Here is a 15413-nt window from a genome sequence, read left to right on the forward strand (position 1 = left end):
TACTTTTCATCCCACATTTTTTCCCTCCATTCTCCACTTCATCTCTCCCCGTCTCATGTGGCGCTGATTGAACCCCATCAAAGGCTGCGGTGAGAGTAGACGGCCTGCTGCAGCTCCAGCCTCTCACAGCCTAATGAGACACACACACACACACACACACACACACACACACACACATGCAATTCCAAACAAGACATGCATTACACTCATGCAGCACACAAGCGCATACTCTCAGCTTCTTGATGCATATATTTCATGCAATGCATTACAAGAAAATCATTCTCATAATCACTTTTGTATTGTTTTAAAGTAAAAATATCCTTCAAACAAGATGCATTTGCTTTACAGTCGATTATTACAATATATTAAGTCTTTTTTTCACATTTTTACTCCCACGTACGCCGTATATGCAATGCACATGCAATTCCAAGATGTTCCCTCAAAACAAATCTTCATATTTTGCACAATTATGCTTCTCAAGTAATGTCTTTTCTCCATTTATCCACTCTCATCAGTGGTTTCTCTCTTTCTTCTTGCCATGTCTCGTCACACTCCCGCAAAACCGCAGCTCTCTTCAGAGTCTTTTCCAAACCAGCCTGGCGTCTGTCTCCCCTCTTGTGTGTGTGTTCTTACATATCAAAATATAGCCCCGAAGAGCATGCAGACGCTAATTTCACACTTTTAAAAAGAGTTTGAATGTCTTTAAGTTAGATACAAAGCATTAAAGCAAAATGAAACGCGATCACGAGCAAAGCATTCACTGGAAGTTTGAAATGCTGGATGTAGAGTTGAAGGTAAGTTTGTGGACGATGTTAGTTTTTTTTGTGATTCTTTATGGTCGTTTTTAAATGACCGCCTGATTCAAACATATTGAGAGTCGAACAGTGACATTAGCGATTACAGATCTAATCGATCACACTTTTATTGTCCAAATACATTCTGCAGCTCCTGTATCAACTGTTGTGCAAATGATGTCAAATATAAATTATGAAATGTGTTACATTTACAGACATGTCCATACCTGTAAACAAATCATTATTGCAGTACAATCATTAACTCAACAGGAAACAATATGAATACAATTGAATTCAAATAATTTAAAAACATCTAAAAAGGCATATACACAGTTACTAATTGCGATTCACCTTAGTATGTGCTTTATATGCTATTAGAGCACCTCAAAGTGGTCAAACATCCACATTGCAGTAGTGGCGCTGTTGTAAAAACTGATTTGAAGATTGAGGTGAATAAAATGCCACATATTTATATAAACACAAGATTAAGATTTGTAAAGAATTTTTTTTTTCTCAAAACTTGCGCATTTAATACACAGCTACAAAGCACACGCGGCTACAAATGTAAAACCGCACGAAGCACCTCATCTTCTAGGGGGTTTTTTAACCAGGATGTTCCGGGCAGGATTCACCAAGCATCCTTTATCCTGATAATGATCCAGAAGTCTTCTCCACAAAACACTGCAGCGCAGCAAGTTCTCATTACCTGTGAAAATAGCAGAATTAGGGCTCTGCAATACAAGCATTAAATATAAAACTAGTAATAATGATAAAATACACAATGTAAAATTTATTATAATGACCTTTACATTATTAAACCTGACGCTATTAAAATAAACTGTACTGTAGACACACAAAAAAGGTACAAAATAAATTGCATTTCATTTTAAATGTTTATAACCATATAGGACTGAATAATATTCATGCTTAAGAACAAGAATTAAATATGGGTGTCATTTAAACAAAAAAACGAAACACATTTTTTACTAGTCTAGTACTAGTCAGTGTAACTAACCAATGATGCACAGGCCTTCCTGAGCCCTGGTGATGCCCACGTTAACTTGGTGCGGGTCCATGATGAACCCGAGTTGTTTAATTATCCAGGATTTGTTCGGCTGATGCTCTATTTCAGATTCTGGACAAGAGCGCACAGTTGACATGATGACATATTTCCACTCGCTTCCTGTGGACAAAGAAATAACAAGCTTTATTGACACGTCAAGGCATTTAACTTATGTACAGATGCCTGAAATGTCTTTAGTTTGTCTTAAAACATAAAACCAGACAAAGTTTATTTTTCCATTTACACTTCTAAGAGAGCTAAATAGTAGTTTTAATGTACTGTCGGGTAAAGGTAATGCTTAATGATGTTCGCTCCATTAGCAGACTCGCAGATGTGAAAAAGCACGTGTAAAAATGCTATTATTACCTTGACTCCTCATGATGGTGTTGACAGTGATATCACGTACACCCCTCTCAAACAGCAGCTCATTAATACTCGCCACTTGAGCATTATATGGTGTGAGAATGGCAATGTCCTTTGTGTTTATCCCAGCCTCAGTCAAAAGAATGGCGATCCTCAGCTGTAGGAAGTAAATAATAATATTACAGTCGTCACGTGATTCAACTTACTTTCGATTAATTCAACGAACAATTAATTCACATGTCTTATATTAAACGGTGTTTTTTATTATACAAATATCTCCAACAATCCCCTTTCATGACAAAAACGTATAAAAATGTGAATATTACGAAAGAGAGCGCGCCAATGGGAGGAGTCTTACGTTGCCTAGGAAACTTTCAACCGCCAACATTTGTAAGTTTATTAATATCAATGTTTAGTAATATCAACCGTAGTTGTATCATTAGTCGGTGTTTGTGTTAAAGATGAACCTGTTGGTGTGTCAAGTTAAAATTCTGTAGTCCGTGTGCGTTTTGAAGCGCAAGATGGCGACAATTAGCTTCTCTTTTTTTTAGCTCGTTTTGCTAATAAACATTTAGAAACCATGGAGTGAGAGACAAGAGTAGTAGCAGCAGTATGTGAAATATCTACATTAGTGATCATCACAGTGCATACTCGGGACTTACCAAACCTCTGGATGTAGATAGACAATGGAGGCATCCTTTAATTAAAAATTGGAATGATATGCTAGGTGTGTATGGGTTTTATGATTAACATTATAGGATATACACTTCATTCGAACACTATAGCCCCAAAATACACTTTATTCATTTACTAAAGGGCTCTTACCACTTCATTTGCCTCCTCCAAATTTGCCTTTGAATTTTCATTCCCTCGTTCAGTCCGGACCACCAGACTTTTCTCCTTTCCGTCAACATGACCAAAAACTATGCATGTTTGCCTTGTTTCGGTAAGGAAGAGACTTGGTTTGGGTAATATTCCAGTTTTTAACATTCCTTCATAGAACTCCTTAGATGGAAATTCACAAATGTCTTCTTGCTGTAAGAGACAAGAGACTTAACTGAGAAATTGAAAACATAGAAACAGAACTGCTGTTTTATTTGTTTGGTATCTAAAGAACAGTAAAAAGCACTACATAGATGCAAATAAAGTAGTATAGCTGTATTGTGATAATTTATTACCATTCTGTACTGAGTGTCAAGCATGAGTGCTTTCTCCATGTAACGTTCAAAAAGAGATTTACTCATTCCCAACCGTTCCACCACATCACAGTGGACTACAGGCTGCAGCTGCATGTGGTCTCCCAGAAGAACAATCTGGAACATGACATTAGTAGGATAAGCATTAATGCAATTTTAAATTCAATACAACACTTTCAGTTTGTTGATGTGAATGTTATTGGACACCTATTATGCAAAATTCACTTTTATATGTTGCTTGAACCTAAATGTGTGTTGAAAGTGTATTGGCAACCAATCTATAATGATAAAAATCCACCTGCTTTTTTTTTTAAAGCCAATTGCAGAGTTCATAAAATGTAAAATGTGTTAAAAAATCCATGCTGCTAATGTCCAGATTTAAGTGTTTGTCTGAAACCAAAAATTGTTTTGGAGTCGTACCTGCTCAGGCTTATGAGCCACTAGTGGAATAAAGGCTTCAGGTTCGGTTGCCATGGCACACTCATCAATGATGATCTGTTTGAAGTCGAGGACTTTAGCTAAGGCAGGGTGTGAAGCTGCTGTGCACGTGCACAAGATGACGTCATGCCGCAGTAATTCATGATTTTTAGCCTTTTGGAGTGCGTCTTTGTAGCTTTAAAACAACAACAAAAATTAGTTTTGCAACTTTTGTGAACTTTAAATTCTTATTCATAAATGATCAATGACAATAGAATATAACCATGTGATATGTACTTACCATTTCCTTTCTTCATTAGTGAGTTCATCTCCTCTTCTAATTTTCATATCAAAAGCAAGTATTTGCGTGGAGAATGGGTTGCCATCTTTTCGAATCAGGTGGTGAAGTGCAATGGAGCTAATAAAATGACAGCAACACGCATCTGTTAGTAAAATGTATATAATACACACGCTACATTTGTATTGTTCTCTCAGATGGACAGTATTTGGCAAATACCTAAGCTCTGTGTTGGGTTTTTCGCCTCTTTTTGAATTGCGTGACAGCTTCAGATTGCAGCCTGGGTACGGAAATTCCAACATCTCCATCTGATTACTGTAGACTCTGAGAGGTTTAAGTTGATTTTGAAGTTTTAGGAGATGACCTGCAACACATTTGTCAAAGTTCAGTAATGCTGATAATAAGATGCTATTTAAATCTGAATTGTGTAACCACTGCTTTACTAGTGGCACATAACTAAATGTCATACTGAAGGTAATCACTGGCTATATGGAATAGCATACTAGATTCTACCACATTCTTACTAATTATGCAATACTTTGTATAAGGCATTTTAACTTGTTTTCTAAAAAAAGCTAATTTACCTGCTACAACATCAACTGATTTATTTGAAGGCCCACAATAAAGAACAGCTCTCTTCTTCTGCAAATTGGAGGCAGGACATTTTTGAATGTTCTTGAAGAACCAGTATACAATATGGACACCAACAACAGTTTTTCCTGTGCCTGTGAAAATGTGTATAACGAAAGGAATGAAAATCAAGCACAATGGTCTTACTGAAAACAGAAAAACTCTGAAAATATGTCTGACCTGGTGGGCCTTGGATAAGAGTGAACTTGTTGGTCAGTGCCTCTCTTATAGCTTTGCACTGACTGTTGTTCAGTTTGGAAAACCCAGAAGGAAGATAGTTGTCAATCTCAAACCTGGCTGACATCTGCTTCGGAATTTTTGGTCCTTTGAGGAGATTTAGTGTAGATTTAGTTAAACTATATTTCAAGAGATAATTTTGAAAAACATGACTAGGAAATCATTACTTCTAAAAGTAGAGTCTGAAATACAGATATGCAAAGTGTTATAAAGAGGCAGTCAGTGTTTAGTACCTCTTTCAGAGCTGATTCTTCCACCAATGGCTACGGTTTGTACAAGTGGGTTAGCTTTGGTGAGACTACTTATTGCATTTTCTTTGCGCCTGCAAAATAAATAAAACAAACTCATAATTAGTTAAGGATACATATTTACAGTGTACATTTAGTGTGCTAGAGTATCTATATTTTGTAGTCTTACACATCTGGCAGAAGCTTTGGAATCAGCTCCAGAGTAAATCTCGTCCTCTCACAAAATATCGCTTCTGGAATTCTTTTTACAGGCATGTGGTTAATTTGAAAATCAATTTGCAAATTCTTCTGTTGTTTGGATTCTTTTTCCTCGACATTTGTAATTATGCCATGGGCCACCCAAGTGATATAGGGAATATCCATGAGAGCTGTGCACTGAGAGTTTTCCAGAAAGGGACTACTCTGGTGAATCCTAGTTCGAATGCAGAGGAAACTGTTCTTGAGGTCACATTCGATGGACCACTGAGATTTTTTGTCAAGTGGAAGGAGAAAAAAACCTTGAAGCTTCTTTTCACGAGAGCTTTCCCATTTAAGGGTTGCATCTTCAATAAGAATACTTTCATTTTCATCCACAGCATTGGAGGCTGACTCCATTTCACACATGGGTTTCCATATTGCCTGATAATCCATGTATGTCTTATATGAATTCCTCGATGAGTGGAGTGCATATTTTGAAAAACACTTGATTGGATCTCTCACATGCTCCAAACAAATCTCAAATTTTGGATGAACAACAAACAGCTGAATTGCTGGTGTCATTAGTCCTCGAGCCATGGCTGTACCTAGCTGAACTTCGACTGCCTCGCCTGGCTTTATTCTCATCCACAGTTCAGCATAATGCTCAGCGTACATGGGATCAGATTTTTCTGAACTTGTAGAATTTCTTAGTCCTTGCTGGAATTGTCTTGAATTGATTCTTGAGCTGACGTCAAGCTCCTCAATCAGGGGAAACATTGTGTCCCAATTTTCCTCTCTTAGAGCAGCCGCTAGGCCTTTCCAGGTCTTTGCAGAGACATAGGCCATGACTGAGTTTGAAGTTTGTTGTTTCACTTCAGCAATGATGTGAGGATTGGAGAATGAATATATCCTTCGCACCCATTTCAAGATAAAGCAGTTGTTGGTTTCATCAAACTGTGGTTGATCAGCCAACTGAAGATCCCTGTACATGATGTCTAAGTCTTCTGGTATTGAGGTTCTGTTAAGTGGGAAGGATAATCTGAAGTTTGTCCCTGATGGACTGATTTCCACAATGTATGCCACCTTCCTTTCACTTTGGGTTGACAGTTGTAATGCAAAACGTAGAGCATTAGATTTCCTCTCATATGCAGACTGTTGGTCGTTTTTTCTGGAAAATTCCATACAACACAGGTCGATGTCATGAGCTGTGTACTTCACTTTTGTGTGGTCATTTACAGAATGAAGAAGGCGCTGCACAATGACATCTATATATCGGCGGATTGGAGATGAGGCCCATGTATAGCTGTCAAGATCTAAATCATAGTGGCCAATTCTTGAGAGATGTGTCGAGTTTGAGCGTAGAACACATGATTTGTGAAAAAGTCTCCTAAATGCAGTAGCAAAAGGGAGAAGTTTGGGGTGAATCTGATCAGCTGCAATAAAGTCAATTATTTTGTAGATATTTTCTTGCTCCGCTGCTGTCTTTAAGCACTTTAAAACTGATTTTAATATGGGGAAGGTTTCAGAATCAGGAATGTGAGCCCGAGGGTTTGGCATTGCTCTGCGGTGGATCAAACACTTATGAACTTGACTTGAGAAGTGAACAGAAAGTGGAACCAAGGAGGCATTTTTCTCAAAAAGGTCAGTGAGCTTTTCATCGTTTGGCCTGTCCTGGCATCTCAGTGGAGTTATGCTCCTTGTTGTTTCATCAAACAGAAGACGTTCAGCCACCGTATGGTTAAACATGATCATCAACTCTTCCACCATCAGGTGAGATTGCCTTCTTCCGAGAGTAACGTCCTCATCTAGCTGTTTGTAGCACCAGTCTTCCTGTTTCCTCAATCTCCTGTGGACCTCAGCAAAGGTCCATGCTTTCACAAGGCAGATTTCAAGCTGGTCATAATTCTGGTGACTTTCAATGATATCCTCGGCTTCATCATATGAAAATTTCCTCTTGGAGCAAATGACAGACTTCCAAAATGATCTGTCCTTTATGCAGTGTGTCTTAGTGTCTACTTGAATTATCAAGGAGATTGCTCGTCTGTCTTGGTTAGGGATTAAACTGAAGAAATTGGTACTCAGTTCTTTAGGGAACATGTGTATAGGCTCCTTCCCACTGGGATAGAATGTCGTACACAGCTGTCTTGCATATTTGTCCAGTTCACTGTCTTTAGCCACAAAGCTGGCAACATCAGAAATGTGAACTCCTATTTCATAGCACTCACCTAAATCCCGTACACTGATTGCGTCATCAAGGTCTTGTGAATCTGCAGGATCAATGGTGAATGTTGGGAGCATGCGGAAATCTCTTCGTCCCTTATCAAATAAATTGAGACCTTGAAGGGCTTGCATCTGACTTCTCAATGAAGAAGATAGTGTTCTCCTCAACTGATACTCTATGTTGAGTATATTTAGTCCGTTATCTAAAGTTGTTATTTTGGGAAACACTTCCACAACTGTCCCCAAAGGATATCGGGAAAACTTCTTCCACCTAAGCACTTTGACAATGAAGAGATATTTTCCACGTACTTCTTCATTTATTTTGATAAAGCGCTTTATTTTGTGGTTCTCTGGATTTCTTACAGCAATGTGGTCTGGTTTGTCCTTTGAAAATGGTGTGTAGATTTTGGCAATGCATTTGTTGATAGGTGTCATCACTTGATTGTCGTATCTTTCAATGGTGCAGACAAAATTTTTGACATCATCCGCACTTTCAAGGACATGAATTACTTTTCCCATAGGAGGATCTACTTTCTCATTCAGGATCTTGACTGTTACCTTGTCTCCTGGAAACGCCTGTCCAATATTATTTCTACCCTTGATATTAATTCTCAGAGAGGGCTCACCAAGTGGTCTAGCATAAGCTTGATAAAAACTCTCTATGACTAGCTCACAGCGTTTATGTGTTAAAGAGTTAGTCAACAATTGCTCTTCATCTACTTCTTTAATTTGGTTTTTAACACTACTGACAAATTGTTCATGGTGAAAAACTGGAAACAAGCCTTCCTCTGTCAATGGAACGTTGATGTCTTTGGTCTCATCAAGAAGCTCTTGAAGTATTGGGTCTTCTATGTCTGGTATTTCAGATGTAGTTGATTCACTATCGCTGCTCTCTTCATCTTCACTTCTGCAGAGCTCAGATATCTCAAGGAGATCTTGTTTTAGAAAATCCAGGGTAAAGTTATGGGCGCTTCCCTTGTTGATGCAATCCTCTATGTATGATCTCCATAGTCTCCAGCACATACCAAACTGTTGGCAACAAAGTGCCGCTGCATCTCCAACAACAAATATTTGGGATTGGGCTCTTGTCATAACGGTGTTCAGCACTCGCATGTCATTAAAAAATTCAAGACAGGTCCGGTCTGCCTCCAGTAAGCTGTCCTTGGTGTGCACCGTGGAAATCACTATTACTCTGAACTGTTTTCCTGAAAAAATATGGGAAAGGCAGTATGATCTCTAAATTACATGCATCTATACTAGTGCATTTGAACATAATCATGATGCATAGTAACATTTGAATAATGAATCATCTTTACCTTGCACATTTTCTGCATTCTCCACAGTGAAACGGGGCAGTCTAAGCTGACGCAGTCTTTGTCTGATTTCCAACACCTGAAACAACAGAGGAAATAGCATCTAGTATAAGAACACTTGAATGTGATGTAATAGCACAATGCCATTAATAAAAGCATAATATAAATTGACAACTAGAAATAGGTCTGATACCTGTCTTCCTTGAGAAAGGACACAGACTGATTCTGGATTTTTATCACCCCACTCTTGGGGCCATTTCTCCATTATTCCTTGAACAATGTCAACAACACTTTGAATTTGTTCCGCATTGAACCAGGACATGCTTGTTGGGTCCAAACAGCATTCTCCTCTTACATAATGGAACTGCAAGGCATGCTGGTGTGGATGAGGAGGCACACCTCCACTAGCCTTGATCACATCACTCTTTCCCACATAAAACTGTTTTGAAACAAAATCCACAATGTCCTTTGTGGAACGGTAGTTTTCACGGAAAATAATTCGGCTTTGTTTGGAGCCGTCACTGTTTTCAGCTTGGTAGTAATAGAAGAGGCGATTGAGGAGGGTATGTTCTGAACATTTGTCTTGTCTCACAGAGAAGAGCCTTGGTCCCATCTGCATGTGATCTCCTGCTAAAACCACACGTGTATTTTTATCTGCTAAGCCCAGTGCCATAAGAGCCTCACACTCCAGCATCTGAGAAGCTTCATCAATCAGAATGTGGCTGAAGTAGTTTTCAGGGAGCTTCATGTCATGGAAAAAACGAGCCAAAGCAGTTGTTGTTATGATGATTCTTGTGGAATCTAAAACCGCTTTATCAGGAAACTCAAACTGACTGTCATCTCTGGAAAAATGGCAGTACTTTAGGGTGATGGGATCAGTGGATCTGGGATTGCTTTCCTTTGCCTTGATTCTCAGAGGTTTGGCTTCATGATGAACAGTTGCATATTCATGAAAATGACCTTTCACGTAAAGATCAGCAGAACTGTATCAAGAAAAAAAGAGAAATAACTGTAGTTTACAATGACTGTATTAAACAACAAAATTTGCAGACACATTCGTTCCAAAATGAGGCTGCCTTCAAGGTATTCCTTTTATCAGTTTATGCATTGCCTGGGTCATTGCTGCAGGAATTAGGGGTGCTGAGCGTGCCAATTATCCCCAAGATATTTTATTGTTGTGATTGTAAAAACTGACCAGAATGTATAGCCTTGCACGTCTCCCCTCACAATTTCATGTGAATGTTCACGTGATATTACCATAATTTTACATTCTAACTTATAAAAACCATCTACGTCCCTGTCCTTTTTATGAGCTGTTTAGTTTGAGTGCATTTATCCAAATTTAAGCAAAACTTTTGCATGACATGGCCATTGCTTGCACCTTGCTCTACTGTTTGAGCTTGAGGAATACAATTTTAAAAATTCTTTAAAAATGACACAATTTGAATGCTGAGACTATGTAGCAAAAGTAACTAAGGGGGATGTGTGTTTTTATAAGGTATAGTTGTGATTCCTTACCTGTTTGTGTGTGTGCAAATCAGGATTTTGTTCTGTGGTTGCTGCACAAGAGCCTGGGTCATCTTTGCAAGGGTTCGGGTTTTCCCTGTTCCAAAAGGTCCGTAAATCAACAAAGGTGGGATGCTGCTTCCGTTGTCTGTTACACTCAGAACAAAGTTCATTGCTGCTTGCTGCTTCTCATTTAACTCTCCTGTATCTGACTGGGAAGAAATGCAGAACTTGCTGTTTTTGAGATCAGGCATGACTTTGTCTAAGTTGGGGAGATCATCAATGGCCTTGTGCATCTCACAGAACCAGAGACGGTTTAGCTGGAACTGGACTTCCATCTCACAGCGTTCTCCATTCTGCAGGTTCATATCAGTGCAGCATTGCCTGGAGAGCTGCAAAAGTACTTGTTTCTCTGTGGCAGCGTCTTTCAGGAATTCAGCCTCATAAATGGGTCCAAGATATTCATCGTTTTTCACAAAACGAACAAGAGATCTGATAGCATGTCTTTTCAGGATGAAGCCTTGAGGAGCATCAGGAGTGAGTGTGTGAGGCAGAGGCACGGCAGCAAGAAGTGTCCCGGGATAAGCACATTTCAATCCAAACCTGTCATCAGACAAGCAATTTTGCAACTGAGCAGTCCCTCGTAGATTCAGCCTGGAAACATTTTGAGATAGGGAGAGAACATTAGAATTGTTATCAATTGTCAAGTATTGGATTCACACCTATGAAATATATTTATGTATATACCTGGATAGCAGTTCACCTTCGACCTTTTCCTCCTGATATAAAAAATTGTGCATGCTGTGTTTGTAATTGTCACGGTCAATCACACCGTTCATCTCCTCTGTCAAGATCAGCTTGTATCTGTTTATCAGCTTTCTTTCTGCCTCTTCTTCTCTTTCAACAAAAGCAATGATTTCAAGGCATTCCTCATTCCAGGCCTCAAGATTCTCTTGTTTTTCTAGTAGAACCTCAGGGGCTCGGGTCGGGACTGATGTTCCCTTACACTCATCCTCTCTAACTCTGACTTTGATTTTTTGTCGTAGTACGGGTCTCGTGTTGAAGTCAAACACTACCCACTGCTCATACAAGCCTGGATGGTCAGATTTGAAGTATACCGTGATTTCATACTCTGCAGAAACAAATCATAATTTAGGTGAAAGTAATTTCTGTGCTTGGCAGTTGGCAGTAACAATTAATAAGCATTAGTAAAAAGCTTCTTTAAGGCTTTTGTAAGAAACAGTCAATCTTCACCTGTTTGATTCTTTTTAAACTGAGCACTAGTGGAATATGTCTGTTCCTCATTGGGATCTTTGCTGAGGCTGAATGTCGCCCCTAGTTCCTGTCTGAGTAAAGCAATAACTTCTAGAGGTTCCTGGAGGGATTTAAGTCAGTTCAGAGGCGCAGATTAGTGTCATTTGCAGAGGCCACACTACTGACCCACACTTACAGCCGACTAAAAATGTTACATAGGTGCTTGGCAGATTACAGACCTTAAAAATGCATTATGTTTTATACACTCCTAGAAATAAATTTACAACAGCTGTCACTGGGGTGGTACCTTTTCAAAAGGTACACTTTTCTAAAAGTACTAACACGTACATTTAAGGTACCAAAATGGACCCTTTAGGTACAAACATGTACCTTTTGGAAAGGTACCCCTCCGGTGACAGCTTTTGTACCTTTATTTCTGAGAGTGTTTATTTATTGTACCATATACACTTGTTAATAAAAAATGGTTAAAAGGGACTTAAGAGTAAATTACGTTTGTTGTTTAAACTGAGAGCATGTTTGGTTTATCAGTAACTAGTTTTACGATTTTTGGAAATTTAAGACAAATGTTTGCGTACATATTGATGTACAAACCTTAGAAATAATGGTAAACTTCCACATACACTGTATTCCCTTTTTCCTTACATACACACTGTCTGTATTTGGGTCACAGCGGATAGAAACATCAGGGATGGTGTCACTGACCTGCAGGAGTATTGATTTAATCAATATTTATGACAAGGTTAAAAAGCTATTGTAAAAAGCCACAATTGTATTCAAACTTTGGTAGTAAATACAGAATGAAAAAAACATATATAGAAAGGGCCAAATTAAATGTAGGTAGCAGTGCAAAAAAGATCAGATCAGAGGTACATCTGTCAACATTTGGGATACTTACAATCATTTTTTTGTCATTGCTGTATCTGTATTCCTCCAAAAGCTTGTCCTGATAGGACAGGAGACCCATCTTGGCTGCATCCCTGGCTCTTTTTCTCGATGCCTTGATTCGTTTTTCCCATTCATGAAGTTCCTGTTGACTGTGTGCCTTCATGCAGTTATCACCGTACTCACATATCAGGGATCTATGGGAGAACGTTTTATAGGCTGCTTTATCTTAACGGACACAAGCAAACATCTAATGGCAAGTCACACTTCATATATATACCTTTCACACAATTTCAGGTCCTTGTACGCTGGCGGCGGATCACGATACTTCCAAGTCTGAGAGGTATCTTCAAAGATCTGTCTCCGGTGCTTCACAGTGAAGCAGTGGTTCATCAGTTTTTCAGCTTTCGGGAACTGGGCTTGACATAATGTGCAGGCAAACCGTCTTCTTTTCCTTTGAGACTTTGACTGCGGTTCCCTTGGATTTTGCTTTGTCATATTTATAATCTGAGGAATTGTCAGATTTTCGTGCTTCATGACGTTCCACAAAGCGGCTTCCTCTGAGCATCTAGCAAAGGTACATCTATTTCCATGCTGTATGCATCCAGTTTCTTTAGTGTAGTACCAACAAACAGCATATCTTTGAGGTCTGGGACGACCTGGCCGAGGGGCTACAGGCCTCCACGCTGAATTTTTACGTTTCCGCCTGATCAGCAAGATGTCTTCGGGGCAGTCATGGATGACCTGATTAAGTGAGTATGAAATCTCATTCTGTTTTTCACAGCATTTATTACATCGGACACACAGGCTGAACCGCTCTTTTAACGTTTGAAGAACGTTAGAATCAGGATTTCCTGCAAGAGCCATGATTTAGATGATTCAGTCCTGTGAAAAGAAATCATTTGCAATTAGAATATTATTTCACAACGTCCATTATATATAAAAAAATGTTATCATAATTATGCATTTTAATTTTGATCAGTTAACATTTTCAGCCTTTACATCTTTATATACAGTAATTCAAGTTTTTTTTTTTTTTTTTTTTTAATAAATAGTAAATTGAACATTGAAAATTTAAAATGATTAGCCTGCCACAACAACTTTTACTGTGCTGTTATGACAATAAAAGGACTTTTGGAGTAATTAGTTCAGTCACGCATGATTCTCTACTGGAAATGTTTTGAGTCTTCTGGTTTTTGAGTCATTCGTTCATCATGTGACTGCCCCGCAAACCGGAAAGAGACTTAATAATAATAATAACTCCTTAGTTCCCTTGTTACCACGTTCAGAGTTATTGAAAAGAACAATAATGGCAGAAATGTACACATTTGTAAACTCTAAGAAAGAAAAAACTTCAATTTGGACCAGAAATGCATCGCATAACTATATAGTAAATAATGATAATAATATGCAAAACCTGTAAAGATGTCAGTTAAGTAAGTAAGTTAAGTTCTCTATCTGATGCTGTCATGTCGTGACGAAAAAATAAAACAAGTCTTTCCAGCTCAGCCTGCATCGGTTAAGTTTACAGGGCTATTTAAAGTAAATAGTGACTGAAACTACAAGCTTTTTAATTCTACAGAAAACAGTAATAGAAAAATAGCTTTGCAGTAAATAATATACTGTACACAAATGAATCTGGCAACATGAATTAGTAATGCATAGCTTCATCTTACCTTCATATTTTACTTCCCAGCCCAGTGGTTTTCTGACATGTCACGATCTTCCTGTAACACTGTGTTTCAGTGTCATGTGCATCCAGAGGTTTTTAAACAATTTATAGAGACGGATGCTGGATAAGTCATTCCCTTGCTAGAAAATAACTTTCTTTTTCCAGCGCAGTGCTGAACAGTGGAAACACAGCTTTAGCTTTCAGTTTCAATTCTCATGAAAACAGAAGAGACAGAGCTTAAAGGAACAGTACACCCAAAAAATTAAAATCTGTCATTATTTACTCACCTTCAAGTAGTTCCAAATCTGTATGAATGTCTTTGTTCTGCCAAACTCAAAGGAAGATATTTTGAAGAAAGTTTGTAACCAGCCTGTTTTGTGTCACCATTGACTTCCATAGTATTTTTTTTTCCTACTATGGAAGTCATTGGTGAGTGAGCTGTTCGTTTAAGCCTGCCCTTTTTCTACAAACTGACAAGCAACAAGTTCTTATTAGACTTTTTAAAAGGATACTCAGAGACTTTTTTTACTATTATACTTACTATTAACCCTTTCAACCATTTTTTTAATTCAAAAATTGAGTTGTAAGACTGCAGTTTATGGCACATGATTTTATCTGTGTTAAATATAAATGACTGAAGTGATTACAAACAAATGAACCTGCTTTAATGGTACCTTGAAGACTGACATCATGTGTTTTTAAAGGGTTAATATTTATTCATCTATACCACATGACCTCTCCCTTTGGGTGCCACAGTATTTAAAGGTAAAGGTCGATAACAAACAACCCTATTCCTTTAAATATTATGGCACTCATAACTGTATGTACTTTTAGATGTGTATTTTAAACCTGCCTCACACACACACACACAAACACACACAAACACACACACACACACATACACAAACTAACGTTTTCCTGCAGTGCGTCCTTAGCTTGGCAAACTAAAGCAGCGATATCTAAACAAACCAAACGGCTTAAGTTTCATTTATCTGTCAATTCTGTGACACTTTGGTCAGAGATATGAACGCAAACACACCCATTTTACTGAGCTTTTATGGTTGTTTTTATATATTGGGAATATAATCTTATCAATAGCAATACTAGTCCTAATGGTTTAGA

At 38.3% G+C, this 15413-nt stretch overlaps 1 protein-coding gene across 1 annotated transcript; it reads right to left on the reverse strand.

Annotated features, from left to right (window-relative positions):
• Window positions 1-890: 890 nt before the first annotated feature.
• Window positions 891-14478, reverse strand: helz2a (helicase with zinc finger 2a). The gene is made up of 21 exons (XM_043232134.1): window positions 14296-14478; window positions 12900-13504; window positions 12633-12816; window positions 12329-12439; window positions 11717-11837; window positions 11210-11594; window positions 10475-11116; window positions 9150-9939; window positions 8960-9035; window positions 5416-8848; window positions 5232-5320; window positions 4942-5085; window positions 4716-4856; window positions 4351-4495; window positions 4135-4251; window positions 3837-4029; window positions 3399-3533; window positions 3046-3255; window positions 2224-2377; window positions 1810-1977; window positions 891-1500 (listed from the first exon to the last, which is right to left on the reverse strand). The coding sequence occupies exons 2-21, from the start codon at window positions 13484-13486 to the stop codon at window positions 1379-1381; spliced, it is 7947 nt and encodes a 2648-aa protein (XP_043088069.1). The 5' UTR covers window positions 13487-13504; window positions 14296-14478; the 3' UTR covers window positions 891-1378.
• Between the last annotated feature and the right edge of the window lie 935 nt (window positions 14479-15413).

The sequence above is a fragment of the Puntigrus tetrazona genome, unplaced genomic scaffold (genome assembly GCF_018831695.1).
Source record: "Puntigrus tetrazona isolate hp1 unplaced genomic scaffold, ASM1883169v1 S000000513, whole genome shotgun sequence".
In the NCBI taxonomy this organism is placed as follows: domain Eukaryota; kingdom Metazoa; phylum Chordata; class Actinopteri; order Cypriniformes; family Cyprinidae; genus Puntigrus; species Puntigrus tetrazona.

Coding starts and splice junctions, on each gene's coding strand:
- helz2a (XM_043232134.1), bottom strand. CDS start 13,486: ATGGCTCTTGCAGGAAATCCTGATTCTAACGTTCTTCAAACGTTAAAA. Junction 4,252..4,350: donor AAACCCAACACAGAGCTTAG/GTATTTGCCAAA, acceptor TCATTTTATTAG/CTCCATTGCACTTCACCACC. Junction 3,256..3,398: donor TTGACACTCAGTACAGAATG/GTAATAAATTAT, acceptor TGTCTCTTACAG/CAAGAAGACATTTGTGAATT.